Source organism: Python bivittatus, unplaced genomic scaffold (genome assembly GCF_059951505.1).
Source record: "Python bivittatus isolate LINGU-HERP-01145 unplaced genomic scaffold, Pbiv_v1 ctg000570_np1212, whole genome shotgun sequence".
NCBI lineage: Eukaryota > Metazoa > Chordata > Lepidosauria > Squamata > Pythonidae > Python > Python bivittatus.
Window position 1 is genome coordinate 15928411 of NW_028277097.1, and position 20177 is coordinate 15948587.

At 42.8% G+C, this 20177-nt stretch overlaps 1 protein-coding gene across 5 annotated transcripts in view; it reads left to right on the plus strand.

Moving 5' to 3' along the window:
* DYM (dymeclin) overlaps positions 1–19961 on the plus strand; it is a 203318-nt gene extending 183357 nt beyond the window's left edge. For all 5 annotated transcript variants that reach the window (XM_088152700.1, XM_088152701.1, XM_088152699.1 and 2 more), the window contains one exon: positions 18417–19961. In XM_088152700.1, the coding sequence (XP_088008826.1) occupies positions 18417–18566 (150 nt within the window). In that variant the 3' untranslated portion in view covers positions 18567–19961. The remainder of the gene's footprint in view (positions 1–18416) is intronic.
* Positions 19962–20177: the final 216 nt, after the last annotated feature.

Here is a 20177-nt window from a genome sequence, read left to right on the forward strand (position 1 = left end):
TTTGTTTGTTGTTTGTTTCAGTTGATCCAGCCACCCATCTCAGCATCATGACTCTCAGCAGCTAACAACCATTAAAAATACAGTGTCATCACAACATCACAATAAATAAAAATTGGCAACAGGGTAAAAAAAAACACCGCAACCATCCCACAGGCTCTGCTATGCCTCCCAACCCCCATGCCCAGTGATGGAACCAGGTCTTCAAGGCCTTACGAAAGGCCAAGAGGGGTGGGGTTATTCTGGTCTCTGAGGGGATGATGTTCCAGAGAGTAGGTGCTCTCTGTTCCAAAGGAACAGCTCTCTTCCTGGGTCCTGCCAGAGGGCGCTCTTAATAGACAGGACCCATAGTATGTCTCTCCTGCTAGATTTGATGGGATGGGTACACACAATTAGGGAGAGGCTGTCCCTCAAATAACCCAGCTCCATACCATGAAGGGTGTTATAAATAATTACCAGCTCCTTGAATTGAACCTGGAAGCACAGTGGCAACCAATGCAGCTCAAGGAGCAAAGGTGTAATATGTGCAGATCTAGAAATGCACATACTTGCCCATACTGCTGCATTTTGAACGAAGCACAGCTTCTGGAAACTCTTCAAGGTCAGCCTCATGTAAAGGGCATTGCAGTAGTCTTCTTGGGAGGTGACTAAGGTATGAATGAATGTGAGCAGAGCCTCTCAATCCAGGAATGGGCACAATTGGTGCACAACACACAGTTCTGCAAAAGGTCTCCTGGTCACAGCTGCCACCCATTCCTCGAACAGGAACCAGGAGGACCCTCAAGTTGTGCATTGGTGCTATTTGGGCAGTGCAGCGCCATTCTGAAAAAGAGATGGGGAATCCCCGGAACTGGGGGGCCTCTAAAACCCAGAACCCCACTCAATGTTGCTAGGGTTGAATTGAAATCTGGATGTTCTTCCCCATCCAGATCCTGACAGCCTTCAGACACAGACAGAACCTTCATGGCATTGCTTGGGTGGCCAGGATAGAGATATAAAGCTGGGCATGATCAGCATACCAATGATACCTCACCCCATGTTATTGGATGATCTTACCCAGCAACACCATATACATGTTAAACAGGAGTGGGGAGAGCACCAAACCCTGCAGACCCCACAAAGCAGGGGCCGTGGGCTTGATCTCTCCCCTCCCCCCATCAACACTATCTGGAACCAGCCCTGAAGTTTGCTGAATGGGGGGCTTGAACCTTGGCAGCAAAATTCTGTTGATTGCAACTTCTGCTCCCACCACAACACTGTTGCCTAAGGACCCAGTAGCAATTTATGGGAGCTGAATTTCACACCTTAATGTCTACATTCAACCAATTCTTGAACTGTAAGTTCTAGTCAAAGAAACGATGAGCAGCACTTGAGTTATTTCAACACTTCTGCTCAGGTTGCTCCGTTGTCATCCTAAGGCCTCAAGATCCCCAGTGCCAGAAAGCCACTGGAATATAAAATTGGCATAAAGGCAGCCTCTCTTACCTCGCTTTCAGTAGGTCACTGTGGGGAGATAATGAGAGAAGAACAAACCCCACATTGAGACTTGTTAGCATCCCATGACTTTGCACTGTGACTCTGGAAAGATGCAGTAATGTTAAAATAACAAAACACACCCAACCTGGGCTGTAAGGCATGCTCTTCCTCCATCACTATCTGTCTCTTGCTTTGCTTTGCTTTGCTTTCTCTCTCTCTCTCTCTCAGAAAAATGAACTTTCAAAGACTTTGACAGTCTCATTTCTCTAAACAGAAATACACGTTTGATTTTTCTCCGATTTCGACGTCTGCCCTTCTGAACCCAGGCAGCAATTCCCCGTTTGCTTCTGGGACCTTCAGTTACTTAAGAAGTGAATCAGGTCAGCCAGCGACGTACATTTTCCAATACACAAAGATTATGGAGCCAAAGGTCTGCTGCCTCCGTCCGGGCGTTAGTCAGCATGTCCTGAACTAAGACAGATAAGGGCCCACTTCCTAGGCTGCCCTGATCAGAAAGTTAATAGCTGGTGACACTAAGTCTGTCTCTTGTTTCTTAAGTAATTGTTATCATTTTGAAATATTTACAGGTCTGGCTTGCTCAGATTAAAACATCCAAAATCAAGACACTCTTCCTTTGCAAACTTTTGCAACGGCTTGCCCCAGACGTTTGCTTTGGGGAGGGTCTCTGCTTAAGCAAAAGGGGGAGGACATGAGAAGCTTGGCACAGCCTCCAGGCGACTTACACAAGGGAAGGGAGAGGTCCATTTTGGCTTCAGTGCTGCCGTGGCTGCTCTTCCTGCAGCCAAAATGGGCTCCTGAGAGTCCTTTCTTCTGCACCGAATCTGCTGGGAGAGATGGAGGGGAGCAGGAGTTTTCTCTGGCAGGTCAAGGCAGAGGGGCCTCCCTTGTTTTGCCCGGGAGTGAAACAGGCTGCATGTGGTCTTTATGGGTGCTGGTGTGGGTGCCAGGCGTGACCTTCCACCGTCTTTCCTGGAGCCCCGTCGGCAGTGGCTCGCTGGGCCCTTTGCTGTGAAGTTCCTGGAGAAAGCGTGTCTGGAGCCTCTCTGTCAAAAAAAAAAAGCTTCCACGCTGACTCATGGGCCACTCCTTTAGCCACTCTCCACATGAAAAGGACTTTTTAGTGCAACCCAAAAACAGAAGCTATTTTTAAATGAGAAAAGAGCTTTTCAGCTTTCAGGAGACATGTTTGCTTAATCTCTGAAGTGTAAATGTGGTGAAACTGGAGAGCAGTCCTTGCACTCTCAGCCCCGGGATTGGTTGGTGCATGCATCGCACCGGCCAGAGTTCTTCACGCGGCTGGCTTCCGTCCTTCAGCCTTGACGCTTGAACTGGAGCTGCAGGCGGTGGCATTTGAGGGGGTGGGAGTGGAGGTTGGAAGTGGGGGCAAGAGGGGAGGGGCTTTCGGCAAAGCTTGGTTCCCCTCTGAAGCCATGGTTTGAGACTAGCTTACGTTATGCCGCTCTGGGCCTCAGGCAGCATCTCTGCAGGGCCCGGGTGCATCACCGTCCCATGAGGTGCTTTCTTGTTTTCTGCCACTAAGAACTGATCCGTGCTTAGAGACCAGAGCAACTTCCTCAGCCTGTGTAACTCATTCTCAGCATTGCGGTAAGACGGTGGCCACGCTTCATTTCGTGCATTTCTTACTGAATGCTAAGTCCCCGCAGTGGGGCGAGTCACAGAATGGTCTTAATTTCATTTTGCTCCCCACAAAAGCCTGCTCCCAACACCCACTCAGACTTCTGATGAGAACGGCCTGCCCCTTCCCAGGATGAAAAGGGCTCTGTTGACTTGCCTGCTTGTTTGTTTATTGACAGCGCTCCCAAGACGCTTTGCATTATTTCTTTCTGGCTGCCCGTCGGGTTAGGAAGAATAAAGAAAACAGCCCAAAGAGCTCCAGAAGAATCTTGTCAAGTGGGGTGAATGATTAATAAAGATCTGGCAAGTTAGGTTAAATCGGTAAATATAAAATAGCACATGCAGCAGCGCAAAACTGCCATGCAAAGTTCAGGGAAAGTGTTGGTGCAGTATGACACCACTGTGAAAAAACAAGAATCAAGCCGCAGCTGCCAGGGCCATCGGTGCCTTTCTGCTGGCAATATTATGTTCAGTTCCCTTCGTCACACCTCCGAAGCAAGGAAGCAAGAGATGGAAGAGGTGCAGAAAACGATTAGCTTGCATATGAGAGGAGGTTATAGCTCTGAGGTCCTTTTAGCTGAGAAAGGGTTAGTTTCAAAAAACATAAACGATCAAAGTATATAAAAAAGATGCATGGCTTTGTGGAGAAAGTGGATCAGAGAAAATCCCCTCCCCTTATTTTCACAGGGGAGTTGCAGGGGAGCCCGTAGTGCAGCAATTTAGAGGGCACTAAAAGGAGAAATCAAGCACATTGGAGAAAGAGAAGGCTGCTGTTGAGTATTGGATGAGATAAATCTCCCGCATCAGAGGAGGGAACGAGAGGGTGCCTGCACATAATTTCATCCGTTAGGTAAGCAAAGAACTAATTATGTGGAGAGGCATTCTCAAGTTAATACCCTGCACTGGAAGAAGCTTTTCTTCATTGTATTCCCGAGTTTCCAAATCATTTTATCTCGCTTCGTTTATTAGTCTTTTTGTTCTTTATCCACAAGAGCAAAATAATAACCGCGCAAAGAAACACTGTCAGCAGAATCAAAGCACAGAACATCCTCTGCATTTTCCCTGCTTGTTTTCCGCTGAGCAACTGTTAAAAGTAAGATATCCTGCTGCTCTGGAGGAAAAATGAAGCTCAAATGTTTTGTGTGAACTTCTTGGGGGTGAAGCCTGGGGTGGGGGTGGGGGGTCCAAAATCATTGTATCCAAAAAGTTTTAATTGATTTCTGTATCAGTCTTGAAGAGCAAACATTGTTTTAGGTGGGCCTGTTGAACTTTAGTCAGCATTTTTTTCCTTAAAAAAGATTATATCTTATATAAATACAAAAAAAAAGTCTATAGCCATTGGAGATGTCGCATCCCCAGACTGTTACATTTTCCAACAAATAAGAATTGTTTACCTGCATGAGCACAAAAGACATTGGATTATGTTGATAAATGTCAGTCTTGCAAAGGCTTTGCTTTCAAGCAGTTTATGAATGATTTATGGTAGTTTATGGGAGCCAATTGGGTGCACTGGTCAAAGACAGTGGCCTAGAAACTGGGAGATTATGAGTTCTGGTCCTGCCTTAGGCATGAAGCCATCTGGGTGACCTTGGGGCCAGTCCCTCTCTCTCAGTCCCTGGAAGAAAAAGGCCAGGGCAAAGCACTTCCAAAAAATCTTGCCAAGAAAACTGCAGGGATTTGTCCAAGCAGTCGCCAGGAGTCAAGATTGACTCGAAGGCACAATAATGTCATTTCTAAAGCAAAGAAAGCAAAAAGTGATCTAGACAGTAATACCTAAAATCCGGTTGTTTAGTTCTGTAAGTTTTATGTAAGCGTTTGGATGATCCATATGAGGCATTTTCTTTTGAATCAGACAGTGGATCCACACAGCATCGTATTCTGTATTATCCTCTGGTACTGCAGATGTTTTTTTTCCTCGAAATGCCAAGGTTCAGGGCATTATAGCACTAATCTCCCAGTGCAGGGGTTTCATAAGAATCGCTTATCTGAGTCAAGGCACTGATCTTTATTCGCTGGGTGAAGCATTTGCATTTCTGTGAGGAAACAGTGAGTAAAAAAAGAGGATGTTTTTGCCGAGAAAGCTTAAGCAGTTGTTCCACACAAATCCCTCACAAGGGAGCATTTGATTTCGGTTTCATGTCAATAAACGTTGTCCCCAGTAGTTCCCAGATAGATTCCTCTCCCTTTGTGGGATAGGATGAGATGACATGTGCGGTGGCTGTATTTTTCATAACAGGAAAATGCAGCTCTTCGGATTACTGTGTTTCAGTTTTTAATTCCCCAAACTCAAAAAGATGCAAAGAGATTTTACTTAATCGTCCAGAGCCGTCAATCGCTTTGTGTGCTTAATGGGGTCACAAATGCTTCAGCAAGGTTGGGGACTGAAACCCCCATTTATGCCTTGTTAGTCAGTGGTTTACTGCTTATTTGTTTAATGCTATCTTGTCACTTTCCTCAGTTGTTTCTCAATATATCTACCTTGAGATGGAGTCCTCCTTAACATGTTTTTGTCACATAGCATAGCCATTCTTTGTTGGCATAAACCCATGATGAAATTGTTTTAATTCCCTCCTGAAAATGACACAGCATTTCCCCCATCCTGTGCCATGGACCCAGATGATCCAAAACCTGTTCCTCACTTCCCACACTTTATGTTCTTTTGTCTGCGTTACATAAATGCACAATTCTGCTTTTCCTATTTTTGATACGAAGAGTTTTTCTCTATTATCTATTTCCATGCCCTCTTTTTAGAATTTCCCATTCAGAGCATCACTGAATACTGTGCTTATAAAGCATGTGGGTGTTCTTTTGCTGAATGGAAGTTGATCTAATAAATGGATTTATTTCTCTATTTTATGCAGGTCTTCCTTTGGAGTTAATTAAAATTTATTTATGTATCTGTTTGCCTGCATTTGTATGGGGCTTATTCATACGACTTCACACAGCTACCAATATGCGAAACTAAACCATACATAAAATTACTGTAAAATAATTCATATTGAATATAACTCTTAAATAATGTTAGCATTCAAGGAACACTGTTTATTGTTCAGTTTACTGGTGGCCCTGTAGAAATAAAATTAGGATATTAATATTCTGATCACTTTCAGGCTATCCTATTCTTTTTCATCTGATGAGGAACTGAATGTAGCATCTGGACAGGATCCAGTCAAAATAATAAAAAACTTCCAAGTGCTGTCGGATTCAGTGGGAAAATGGGACGGCCATGTGCGTTCACTTTTCCCACTGAAATAAATTGAACTGAAAAAATGGTCAGCTTTTCCATAAGCAACCTGGTCTTGTCCCTATTTCTTCAGAACTCTGTTTCATGGGGATTACTCCCACATAAGTGTGCCCTGAATTGCAGCCTTAGTGGGCTGTCACCTTAGCCAATTCTTATTTTGTTCTGTAATACCAGCCTAGAAACAATATGCTGAACCTCATTTGGTTGGTAGGTTGACTTTTACTTGTAGACCATGTAACTTGTCAATGGCCTATTGGACCTCTTGAAAGTTCAGCCTCAATACATAATTTGTATGATACATTGTAAAAATAAAAAGCACATTTACAAGAACTCCTTCCCAAGTGTTTCATGTCTGTAACTTGACTTATATAACTAAAGCTTCCCCATGCTATGAGTTGTTGTTCAGTCGTTAAGTCGTGTCCGACTCTTCGTGACCCCATGAACCATATTGTGCCAGGCCTTCCTGTCCTTCACTGCCTCCCTGAGTTTGCTCAGTTTCATGCTCATTGCTTCAGTGATGCTATCTAACCATCTCATCCTCTGCCATCCTCTTCTCCTTTTGCCTTCAATCTTTCCCAGCCTCAGGGTCTTTTCCAAAGAGTCCTCTCTTCGCATTAGGTGACCAAAGTATCTTAGCTTGACCTTCAGTATCAATCCTTCCGATGAGGGTTGATTTCCTTTAAGATTGATTGGTTTGACCTCCTAGCAGTCCAGGGGACTCTTAAGAGTCTTCTCCAGCACCACAGTTCAAAGGCATCAATTCTTCGGCGCTCAGCCTTCTTTATGGTCCAGCTCTCACAGCCATACATTACTACTGGAATGCTATGAGTAGTTACATTATATTTTCGTCTCATGTTAATTTCTAAAATATACAAAAGGATTTGGCTTACATGTTGAATGAGAGTGGAAATTATCTACCATATTTCTCCTTCCTTTATTTATAACATTTCTTGGGATTGGGGTCAATGGCCCTTCTGCTGTATATGAATGTTTTCCCCATGGATTTTATATTAGCCTATAGGTTTTTATAAATTGTCATAATACATGTCATTCTAATAGAAGAGAATATATGTAGCTCAGGGTTGAACTGTGGAGCCTTTGTTTGCTTCCAGATGTTTTATTACCCGACTAGGTAACATCATCAGTGCTAGAGAGTGTGGGGCCTGTTTATATACAGGGGTTCGCCGTGCCAGTGTTGGTGGGGGTGTAATGTAACATCTGCAGGCAAACAGCCAAGCTCAGAGAGCACCAAGGATTCCATATGTCATTCTGTTTACTGTTCAGTAGAACTTTTGTATAATTATTCCTCAACCAAACAAACTAGGGTGTTTTTTTTTTAATTTTGAAGATTTTCATGTAACTGTCATTATATGGTTTGCCCATTTTAGCAAAGATGTGCCCAGAATATTTAAAACTCTATAAAGCGATGGCCCAGTTGAAAAACCAGACTTCTCCAATAGAAGAGAATAGATGTAGCTCAGGGTTGAACTGTGGAGTCCTTGGTAGTCTCTGAGCTTGGTTGTTTTGCTTGCAGACATTTCATTACTGGACTCGGTAACATCATCTGATGATGTTATGATGATAGTCTGGTAACATCTGATGTTATCTAGTTGGGTAATGAAATGTCTGCAAGCAAACATCCAAGCTCAGAGAGCACCAAGGACTCCACAACCAGACTTCAGTTAAGCATATGTGGCCAGGGGCATGTTGGTGTTCCTGGAAGAATAGTCCCAAGTCCAGGTAAGGAATTCCTAGGGTCTAGCACTAGACCCATGTTACTTAAATTCTCTTGCATCCAGGAATTGTGATCATATGATCTCCTGTGTCATGCTTCAGTTAATAGAACAATGTATGTGTGAGTTTTTTGTTCATGTCACTGTTCAACCAGAATTCAGCCTCTTCTCACATTGCTGCATGAGAATTCCATGCAGTCCCAACCTAATTAGCTGGAAGATGCCAGCTTGGGAAGGCTGATGATGATGATGATCATGGATCATCATCATCATCATCAACATCAACATCAATCAATCAGTCAATCTTCATGAAATCAAATACTGACTGTACTGTGGATATTAACATTCTCACAGATATTTTGATTCTATTGAGGGTTTTTTTGTGCCTGGATGTTTTAACTGGGTATTGTAGATTTGGCCATAAACTATGCCATAAATAAATATGGTGGGGGGGGGGAGGATGTGCTGCGGGGGAAATCTTTGCTAAATTTCCAGATTGTCAGAAGGTCCTAGAAAAGTTCCTTCTCACAATGAATTTTACTGTCTATGGAATCTTTCTGCTGCCTCTACCTATTAAGAAGCAAAGCCAGCTGCCCCTTGAATGAGAAAACCCTGGAAATTGTTCCCCCGCCCCCAAAAAAGTGGTGGGCTCCATTGCTAGCTTTCCCACAAGCCTCAGTCACTATTTCCTTGTGCCCTTAATCATAATGAGCTACACAACAGCGAGTTTGGAGGTAGAGCAGCAAAAAAGGAATAGATATGCAAATCCGTGTTTAACTCCAGTGAGTATGTAGTATTAATTGTGGAGGTGGGGGGCGAGTTCCTTTTTGTTCTGGTCTTCTGCTTTAGCATTAGGTCTGGAACATGGATGGCTCCTTTGCATTCAGCAGCTTCAGTTTTGTCATGCAGTATCTGTAATGTGGCTGCTCTTATTGAGTGAAATAAGCAAAGAGGGGGGAATCGTTTGGAACACAAATAGAACTCTTCTGCCAAAATAAAATAAAATAAAATTAGTTGGAATCCCACAAGACTAACCATCCTCTACTCCCATCACGGAGGAGAGCGAAGGGAGGGTTAGGCTTAGGAAATTGATAGCATCTTGGCATACAGGAAGAGAGGAGATAAACAAAAGAAATGGAAAAATGTTTCTTCGAAGAAATATGCCATAATGGTTTTCCACTGCTTTCCTTAACAGTTGGAATAACTGGTAGAATTTACAGCAAAAGTCTGCAGACAGCCAAAGCATCCAGTCTTCTTCGCAGATGACAAAGTTGCCTTCTCCCATACCAAACATTTCAGTTCATGTATCCCAGTACGATTTCTTCTGGCTGACATCTTGGGGAATCTCCACTCCCTAGGAGCCCTATGTGTCTGGAGCTGTGCTTACCTGTGTGATGTGCCCTAAGGATGTACTGGGAGCAGTCATTGTAAGCTACTTGAAGGAAGACTTTAGGGGGGGGGAGGTCTGTACGGGAGAGGGATGGCCAGGAGCCTGGTTCTTTAAATTCATTTAGTATTCAGATTATAATGAGTTGCATACCTTGCCTGCAGATGAAAGAGGATAGATCCTGCTTTGCCTTGTAAATTTCCACTGCTCTGCTTCGTCTCTCTTGAGTATGAGTTTTTCCATGGTTGATGTCTCGTCTTTTAAGTCCAAAAAAGGCATAAAGATATTATCAGACAGGCATGGCTGCATACCATGTGGACACTTCAACCGAAACATCTCCCTGTTTTTGTGGAGGCGACTCTCTGTCGAAGGCGGGGGGGGGGAGTGAGGAAAGGGATACAAATACTGCTTGTGGATCCTGCAATGGGGGAGGAAAGTACTTATAAAGTTCAGTAGAATATCCAGATTGTCTAATGTTCTTGAAACAAGAATGGCAGCAACCACTCCCGATAAAGTGAACCACTGAATAACCCTCCCTCCCCTCATGAAAAGAAGCCTGCTACTTCCAGAAGTTCAAGTTTGTGGCTATTGAATGGTTTTGCCCAAATTATTCAGAATAAATAAAAATTACAGCTTTTTCCAGCATACATAGATTTTCCCTTTCTGTACCTTATTTCCTTCTGAATATCCTAAGAAATACACCCCAGACTAGCACTTGATAGAGCAGCCATGAAGGCCATGGAAAAGATACTCAAATGCTGTGATGTGCCTGTACCTCCAAAGATCAGAATCATGCAAGCAGTCACAGTATTCACTGTAACGCTCTATGGAAGTGAAAGTTGGACTTTGAAGGAGCAAGATAGGAAGAGTATTGATGCTTTTGAACTTTGGTGTTGGAGAAGACTACTGAGAAAACCGTGGACAGTCAAGAAAACAAACCGATGGATCATTGAACAAATCAACCCAGAGTTCTCACTCCAGGCACAAATGACCAGGCTCAAATTATCCTACTTCGGACACGTTATGCAAAGCTCTAGCTCTCTGGAGAAGTATCTGATGCTGGGGAAGGTAGAAGGAAAGAGAAGAAGAGACCAGCAGCAAGGTGGGTGGACTCAGTTACAGTGGCAATGGATGTACCATTGGAAGGCCTGAAGGACCAGGTTAGGGACAGATCACTATGACTTGATGGCACATAATCAATAATAATAATAATAATAAAATGAATGAACCAGACCTATAGGTTGTCCTGGGATTAATTGCAGAGAGTTATTAGTATTTCATAATGGCTGAAAAAGACTTTAATTGTTCAGCGTGAGAGGTACCTTCATAGTGGATCAGATTAAATTACAGTGGGGCAAAAAAGTATTTAGTCAGCCACCAATTGTGCAAGTTCTCCCACTTGAAAAGATGAGAGAGGCCTGTAAGTTTCATCATAGGTATACCTCAACTATGAGAGACAAAATGGGGAAAAAAATCCAGAAAATCACATTGTCTGATTTTTAAAGAATTTATTTGCAAATCATGGTGGAAAATAAGTATTTGGTCAATATCAAAAGTTCATCTCAATACTTTGTTATATATCCTTTGTTGGCAATGACAGAGGCCAAACGTTTTCTGTAAGTCTTCACAAGGTTTTCACACACTGTTGCTGGTATTTTGGCCCATTCCTCCATGCAGATCTCCTCTAGAGCAGTGATTTTTGGGGCTGTCGCTGGGCAACACGGACTTTCAACTCCCTCCAAAGGTTTTCCATGGGGTTGAGATCTGGAGACTGGCTAGGCCACTCCAGGACCTTGAAATGCTTCTTACGAAGCCACTCCTTCGTTGCCCGGGCGGTGTGTTTGGGATCATTGTCATGCTGAAAGACCCAGCCACGTTTCATCTTCAATGCCCTTGCTGATGGGAGTAGGTGTTCACTCAAAATCTCACGATACATGGCCCCATTCATTCTTTCCTTTACACGGATCAGTCGCCTGGTCCCTTTGCAGAAAAACAGCCCCAAAGCATGATGTTTCCACCCCCATGCTTCACAGTAGGTATGGTGTTCTTTGGATGCAACTCAGCATTCTCTCTCCTCCAAACACGACGAGTTGAGTTTAGACCAAAACGTTCTACTTTGGTTTCATCTGACCATATGACATTCTCCCAGTCCTCTTCTGGATCATCCAAATGCTCTCTAGCAAACTTCAGACGGGCCCGGACATGTACTGGCTTAAGTAGGGGGACACATCTGGCACTGCAGGATTTGAGTCCCTGGCAGCATAGTGTGTTACTGATGGTAGCCTTTGTTACTTTGGTCCCAGCTCTCTGCAGGTCATTCACTAGGTCCCCCCGTGTGGTTCTGGGATTTTTGCTCACCGTTCTTGTGATCATTTTGACCCCATGGGATGAGATCTTGCATGGAGCCCCAGATCAAGGGAGATTATCAGTGGTCTTGTATGTCTTCCATTTTCTAATTATTGCTCCCACAGTTGATTTCTTCACACCAAGCTGCTTGCCTATTGCAGATTCAGTCTTCCCAGCCTGGTGCAGGTCTACAATTTTGTTTCTGGTGTCCTTCAACAGCTCTTTGGTCTTGGCCATAGTGGAGTTTGGAGTGTGACTGTTTGAGGTTGTGGACAGGTGTCTTTTATACTGATAACAAGGTCAAACAGGTGCCATTACTACAGGTAACGAGTGGAGGACAGAGGAGCCTCTTAAAGAAGTAGTTACAGGTCTGTGAGAGCCAGACATCTTGCTTGTTTGTAGGTGACCAAATACTTATTTTCCACCATGATTTGCAAATAAATTCTTTAAAAATCAGACAATGTGATTTTCTGGATTTTTTTTCTCATTTTGTCTCTCATAGTTGAGGTATACCTATGATGAAAATTACAAGCCTCTCTCATCTTTTTAAGTGGGAGAACTTGCACAATTGGTGGCTGACTAAATACTTTTTTGCCCCACTGTAACTGAATGGTAGATTCTGTGGACCACAGAGCAGTAACACATTGACAAAGCTTCTCCATAGGTCAGGGAAAACAAATGGGTTTGCAGATTAGTCTTTGTAATGTTCACCTAGAAGTGTTTTGTCATGAAGATATAAGAGAAAGGCTTATTATTTTACACATCAGCTGAATAGTCACACAAGGCTGGTAACAGAATGGTGCCCACTATTCTAGCAGAATAGTGAGATGATCCTTGTGCACATACTGCTAATCAGACTGAGGATCCTCCAAAAATCTGCAGTCTACAACAGTATGTGAGTGACCTGACCACACATTTAGATAGGCTTTATGTTTTTCAGTGTCAGCTTACGAATTATTTAAAAGTGGCTGTTTTCCTTTTTGTAAGTGGGAAATATATTCAGCCAGGCCATTACTTTCATACATCACAGGTATATTTCACCATATTACACTTGTTACTGTTTTCTATTTTGGGCCTAGGCTAACTTGCCAGGAGTGTTGAGTCGGGGGAGAAGTAAGCAGCTGACTCCCAACTCTGTTTCTCCTTTTCATGTAAGTGGAGTGGCAAATGTCCTAAAACAGACGTCTAGAATCAATAATGAACCAGATGGTGCTGGTAAACAGAAACTCATTACAGACAAGGCAGATATGTTGCTGGTTCATGATTCAAGAGATCAGGGATGTTGAGTTCAAACTGTTCTCAGTGAGGTTGCAGTGAAATTACTAGTCCTTGCTGTCTACACGGATGCCCAAATGGAGTCTATAACCAGGTATACGTATCATCAACTATTGTACCTTCTGCATCTCCTGCTAGGAAACAGTGGCCCTATCCCAATTATGTATGCCCAACATTCATGGGGCAAGGCAGACTTTAAAGAGAGAGCATGGTTTTAAGTAGTACACGAGGCTGGGCTGACATGGAGAATTGTTCCAACCTCAGATTGCCTTCAGATAGGACCTGAAATACCCGAAGCTTTGAGTCTCCCCCCTTGCTACTCCCAAATAGTTCAGTCTTGCATCAGTTGCTTCTTTGTGCAGCCCAGCTCTCCTCCATGCATTCTGATCCTCACATGGAGACAGTAGCATTCCCATGGGCTAGATGGAGGAGGCTTCAGATGAAGGTCTGAATCAAAAGGGCAAGAAGTAATGGGTCCTCACATCTTCTCACCATTGGCGCCATAACTAGTATGCCCTAAGTCTAACTGCCTGAGTCGTCCTCTGATTGGTTCTCCTCTTCAGCCAGGGAGGAACCTCTTTTGCTACCTCTGAATAGTTCTTCCCAATGCTTAGATTTGATTGGTGCCCATCAAATTTAACCATTTGTTGTTTAAAGCTCTAGGGTTTAAATAGTTTAGAGCCATGTGAGTTGACCATTGGCTGTGGTGTTGATCCACCACAGCCAATGCTCAACTCACATGGCTCTAAACTATTTAAACCCCAGAGTTGATCCAGGCTCTGCTTCCACCTTTAAAGATTAGAGCAGTGGCTGCTAGAGACAGGACATTGTCTGTCATGGCACCCAGATTGTGCAGAGATATTTGGAGGGGGGGGGGCATCATGTGTTCAGTTAAACAGGTGCTGTGCAACAACTAGTGTGGCAATGAATAGCAGCTGCTGCTACTTCATTTTGCTGTTGGTTTTTTTAATATTAGTTTTGTTTTTCTCTTAATATGATGTCTGAATTTCATATTTTTGAAATGTTACTTTAGTGGCTTTGAGACTGCTTTGTAGAAACATAAAACTCCACTGCAAAAATGCACATGGTCTTTCATGGAGGCTTTCATCTCACCCAGTGTTTCTCAACCTCAGCATGCAATTTCACAGCATGCTGGGGGGGAATTCTGGGAGTTGAAGTCCACCCATCGTCACGTTGCTGAGGTTGAGAAACACTGATCTAACCTTTAACATATCCCAGTGGCATTTTGGTTCTAAGCTGCATCAAATCAGCCTTCTCCAACCCAGGGCGCTGCAAAAATTGGTTGGGACAGCATCTCCCAGAATACTCAGCCAACTGGGCTGGAGTCATTTCCAACCAATCTGGCAGGTGCCAGGTTACAGAAGTCTGTATTAAGCCTTATGGAGCAAAGCCATATGTGATTTTCTCTTGCTAATTTGTAGATTTTTCTCTTCTTCTTTTTAATACTTTTTTTTTAATGCACTAAAGCAGAGAAGTGATTCCTGCCTCTACATTGCATCTGTTTGCGGGGACTTCCTGTGGTTGTGCATCTGATCACAATCTTGATGGCTCAGACAGTCTGGTAAACTTTGGACCCATCTCGCTACATGCTCCTGTCCCAACCACCAACTCAGACATCTGAGACAGGGGAAATCTCTGTGGTTGATTAAAGAAGTAATGATGTTGTGAAGGCCTAGGACCTAGACTGGCCTAGATTGGTTGGATCCAAAGTACTTCTGACTCACATGCATGACAGCAAATATGTAGAAGAGTTTCAATTTGGAAAGAATATGCTATATTGATTGTTTCTTTGAAGTTTAGGCTATACTGTTTTAATAAAAAAACAGCTGTTTTTGCTGATTTCTCTTAGAAGATCCCATAATGACGAACTTTAATCCTGTACATTTGCCAAAGACTTGTGGCACCCTGGATCAGTGGTGCCCAGGATCCATCAGCTTGAGGACTCTAGTATTTGCAAGGCTTAAAGGACCCATTTTTCCCCTTAAAACCTCTCCCCCCAAATGGGGGGGGAAAAAAGGCCACCTTCTTGGGGATGGTAGAAAATAGATGCTGATGCCAGAGGGCCCATGTCATAGCACAGTGAACATAGCACAATCCTTTCTGTCGTCATGCAGATAATAACTAGCCCTCTTTTCAGGGGACAGCTAGGCAAGACAGTGTTATGGTTGGGTCTCTCTCATTTTTAAAGGGGCAGATGTTGCCCAGTAGATACACTTCACATGCCTGCTATGAGGAGCATGATCAGCATGAAGAGGATAATCCTTCCCACATCGGCATTTTTCCATCTGAGACATGTTTATCTTCACAGACATACGCTGTTATAAGTAGGGATTTTTAAATTATTATTATTTGCATTTTTCCACACAAACTCTTTTCATTCTGTTGGCACATCAGAGTTTGGGGTGTGTATGTATGTATGTAGGTATGTATTGCAAAAGACTTCATAAACATCTATCTGCATTTTGTGCCCATGTTCATGTTTGATTTTTGTGTACATTTTCGCTAATACTTGGATTTTTAAGCGTTTCCCTCCGCGACGTGTACGTATTTTGAGGTACAATTTTCTCTAATGCATATACTTTTTGATTGGAGTATCGCATTATGCAATGCAAAGAAATCTGAAGGCCCAAAGAATTGTAGCTTTCTACTTTGCAGATTGATTTGGAAAATGCAATTTAGTTTCTTTCATATTTAAATATGGACTTAATCCGGTTTCACCCCATCCTTATCCATGCATGAAATAAAGCATCTAAGTACTTAGATTTCATAAGTGATGTGGTTGGGCAAAAAGCTATTGGAGGTACAAGAGGCAGTTTTCAGAGGAAAATCCCATTTACATTTATCTTTTTAAAGGATTCCATAATCCAAGATTTAGCCAAAAGAAATCACTTTTTGTCACTTGGTTTTCAATGGGGAATGTTAGGCACACAACCGAATCTTTTTTATTAAATTTGGTGAACCAAAAAGGGCACTGTATTAATTTGCATACACAACCTCTGCACTCTTGTAGAGACATAAGAAGGGGTGAGCTTTTCTACTGCCAATAAGTACTCTGGCTTGTCATAAGCAGCCAGACCACCCTGCCTCTAAGATACGTTCCAGTCTAGGGAAATGCCTGATAAAACCAGTGGCTCCATTATCATCTGCCAGGTGCTTTTCATCTTGGAAAGTGAGCATGGCTGGAGTTCGCCAGTATTTGACACCACAACAAGGGTGCTTTTTCCTTGTTTGGATAAATCTAGAATATATATTTACCTCAAAAATACTCATTGGTTGGGTTGCACAATACCATAGATCAAGTTAACATTGAGTTGAGTAGCTCTGGTTCAAACACATTGTGGGGAGCCAGTTCTTTTCTTTCTATATATTACTTATTAGAATCTATGCTAATTGAGATTTGTTGATCCAAGTTTAGGATTTAGCATATTGCATGAACTCAACCCTAATGCTTCAGAATCAAATCCATCCAGCAATTTGTCTTTTTTTTTTTTTAAAGAACAAATAAAATTGTGGGCGGGGGGCAGAGATTGAAGTCAACATTCTTCTTCTCCATTTATTTTTCTGGCTGCTGATTATCATTTTGTGTCCCTAAATGTGTCTGAGCAGTTGGCAAAGATAGCACGACTGCCTGGGAATGCACCATCTGCAGAGGGAAAGACCTCTGATGTGAGCACTCTTGCAGGCGTGGTCCAACTGTAGGGGTGTTTGGAGCAACTCTTTAGGCAACCCCTAGCAAAAATACAAAGAAACATGATTTGATGGTGGCTACTTTTTCAAGGCTTAATTTGGCTCGGAAAAGGAAACAAAGTATTTTTTAAATAAAAAGATTAATTTCTAAATCTGTCTGACATTATTGAGCGTTCTTTGCATGGAAGGTACATGCATTTATGCTTCAGATTTGTGTACTGTATGTTCAGAGTTAAGTCTCTGATGAGTTCTTAAATTAGAACATAACCCAGAATGTCGTCAAACCTACTGGAATCCAAGCGACTTGCAATGAATAAATCACACCTTTAGAGAGTATGTTTCTAGAGTCAGCAGTTCCAGATAATGTGCTGGTCTTTGGGGTTGTCTTTTATAGGTCATCTTAGGCATAATTATTGAGATTCAGTGTGGGCTTAGTATATCGAAAGCTGGGGGACTATCCTTCATAGCCAGACGAGGGACTTAGATGGTGATAATGCTTTATTTAGAGCAGTGTTTCTCAACCTTGGCAACATGCTGGCTGGGGAATTCTGGGAGCTGAAGTCCAGACTTCTTAAAGTTGCTAAAGTTGAGAAACACTGATTTAGAGGGAGGACCTGGTACACCATCTAAAGAAAGTGGCTGCCAGGCCATCCCATATCTTGGAATTCAATCCTACAAGAGTCTACATTCTGGCTTCCATGGACCATTATTAATGGCACAAGGCTCAAGGTCTTTACCAACATTTCCTTGCTTAAGTCACCGTGTGACTACTTATCCTTAGATTCTTTTGCATCCTGGTAAGTTGTAAAGTGGGATGTAGTTTATCCTCCTTCAAAACAATGGCTGAAATGTGGCTTTTATCTGAACTCCTGCCAATCCAGACACAATATAGAATTTAGAAATCAGATTAAGGAAAAAATAAACAGGAAACAGAGAGATGCTCAGTAATGTTTCTTTTTCCCTTCATGTCCATTCCCCCATAAAGAAGCAGGCATAATTCTTCCTCAAGATGTCAAAAAACAGATAACTGCCCCTTTTCAGTCATCGCAAATTTGGCAATGTTGCCACCATTGAAGAAAAACTGTCTCAAAGGTACAGAGGAAATGGCTGTTGGCTCCAGACCAGGGAAGAGCAGGATGTGAAGGTTCTTCTTAACATTTTCTTCCAAGTGGTGAATAATCAGCCATGGGTGCAGAGTGTTCTGCAAATGATAGAGTTTGGGCAGAGTTCACAGGATGCTGGAATGGGATTCAGAAGCTGAGCAAGAACTGAGGCAATGCACGTGATTCAAGGCTGCTGGCCTGTCCTCCTTCCTCTTCCATAAATCTTGATGGGGAAGTATTAAGAGAGCAAAAGGAGCCCTAATTGCTACTGTCCACCCGGAACATAGATCTTGTGTGTGTGTTTGGCACAAACCTGTTCCATGGCAGTCAGTCCCCTTTTCACTTTCCAGGTTTGCTTCTAAAGTGCCTGAGGAATCCATCAAGACCTGTGCTCTGTCACCAAACTTGGCTTCATAGAAGAAGCTCTTCCACTTCTCAACTCCTTGAGGCTTTACATTTTCTCTGCTGACACCCTTCTTTCTCTTTTGCAGAAATTCCCAGAGCTGAAGTTCAAGTACGTGGAGGAGGAGCAGCCCGAGGAGTTCTTCATCCCATATGTCTGGTCTCTCGTGTACAACTCTGCTGTGGCCCTTTATTGGAACCCCCAAGACATCCAGCTTTTCACCAGAGATTCAGGTTGAGAGGCAGAAGAAAATGCAAGCCTATCTCACCAGCCCCTCTCCTAGAATGTGTCCTTTTCATCTGAGGTTTCCTAAGAAGGATGCTTGTTACTATTGTACAGTCCCACTATTATTTTCTTGGGGGCATGTTAGAAGCCAGAATACCACGTGGACTGCAATAAGATTGTGTGCTAACATTTATCTATCTATCTGTAAAGCCAAGAGATGGTTTTTCCATTGGCACTGGCTGTCGGGTTGGAAGCAATCAGCTTTTGAGAAAACAAAAATAATGTAAAGTGGGTAAATGTGAGAAAATATATTTTGTTTTGGGAAGTCAACATTTGCAAGTTGATTTTCTTCATGTTTTCTATACGCACGTCTGCACATCATCTCCTCCCCTTTGGGTTTTCGCTGTGGGCTTCCCACTTGATCTGTGCAGCGCTGGTTCCCCTTTCACACCGTGTGTCATTGAAATGCCTAAATTAATCTTGTGGCATTAATATTTTCCAAAAAATCGTTTCATTTTGGAAGGGCACTAGAAATGGCATTTCTCGCTCTCCATATCTAGAAGAGTCTAAAAAGGCTAGGAGCAGGTCACAATTCCTGGTTTCAGGAGTGCTATTACACAAGTGTAGATTTCTCCAAAATTTCACTGCTTCTTCTTAACCCCCCCCCAAACACACACACACACACACACTCACAAGCACTTCTTACACTTCTTTCAGATAAGCTCTTTCTGACAGAAAGTTGCAGGCATGCACCTTTCAGAATAAATGGCCTGTGTTAGATACCTTAAAGGGAACTGGCAACATGCTGTAGGAGAGGAAAAGGAGAGAGCGTTTAGCACAGCGTTAGCACACGATACGAGCTTGTGACTGTTACTTGCAAAAACACACAACCGTATGCCAGACTGCCAAGTTAAGGAACAGAAAAGGTCACCCATTGTCTTGCCCAGTATACTCTGTTACAGAAGAAATATGACATGGGGGGATTGGCAGTGTGTGGGAAAGAGAGCTCCCTCTTTTAGATAACTTTTTGCAGAATATTTTGCTTGTTTTTTAACCTCCTGACAAATGTTAGAACAATGTTGTTCCTTCCACCTGTTTATAAACAACGTTCTGTAAGGTATTCTGTGAAGTTGCAGCTTAAAATACCATCATGTTTATTTCTGTCTGCAGATGTAGAGATAACTGCATTGCATATAAGTTCATTCAGTTTTGCAGAGAGACAGATTTGGGGATGCGGCAACATGAGCACTGAGTCATCGGCTTTTTAAAAATTGAAAAATGGACTGATCATAGGAGAAATATTTGACACGGTGTTTGGATTTTCTTTCATATCTCTTGGTCAAATGAGCTGAACTCATTATAAGATTTCCTGCAATCCTCTCCTTCGAATAAATGACTGTTGACTGCATACTGTGGGAAAGTCGATGTTTGAAAGGGGCAATTTGAGATGACAAATTGGACAGTTGAATATTTTACCTGAGCAAACCACAGCAAAATGGGTGATGCTGGAAATTGCTGAATTCTAGTACTTTTAGTGGCTGCGTGGGAGAAGGTCAAGCCTTCTGAGCAGGGCTGTGCGGCGCTTTGGGAAAGAATTTTTGGAGCGTGCAGGAGTGGGAATGTC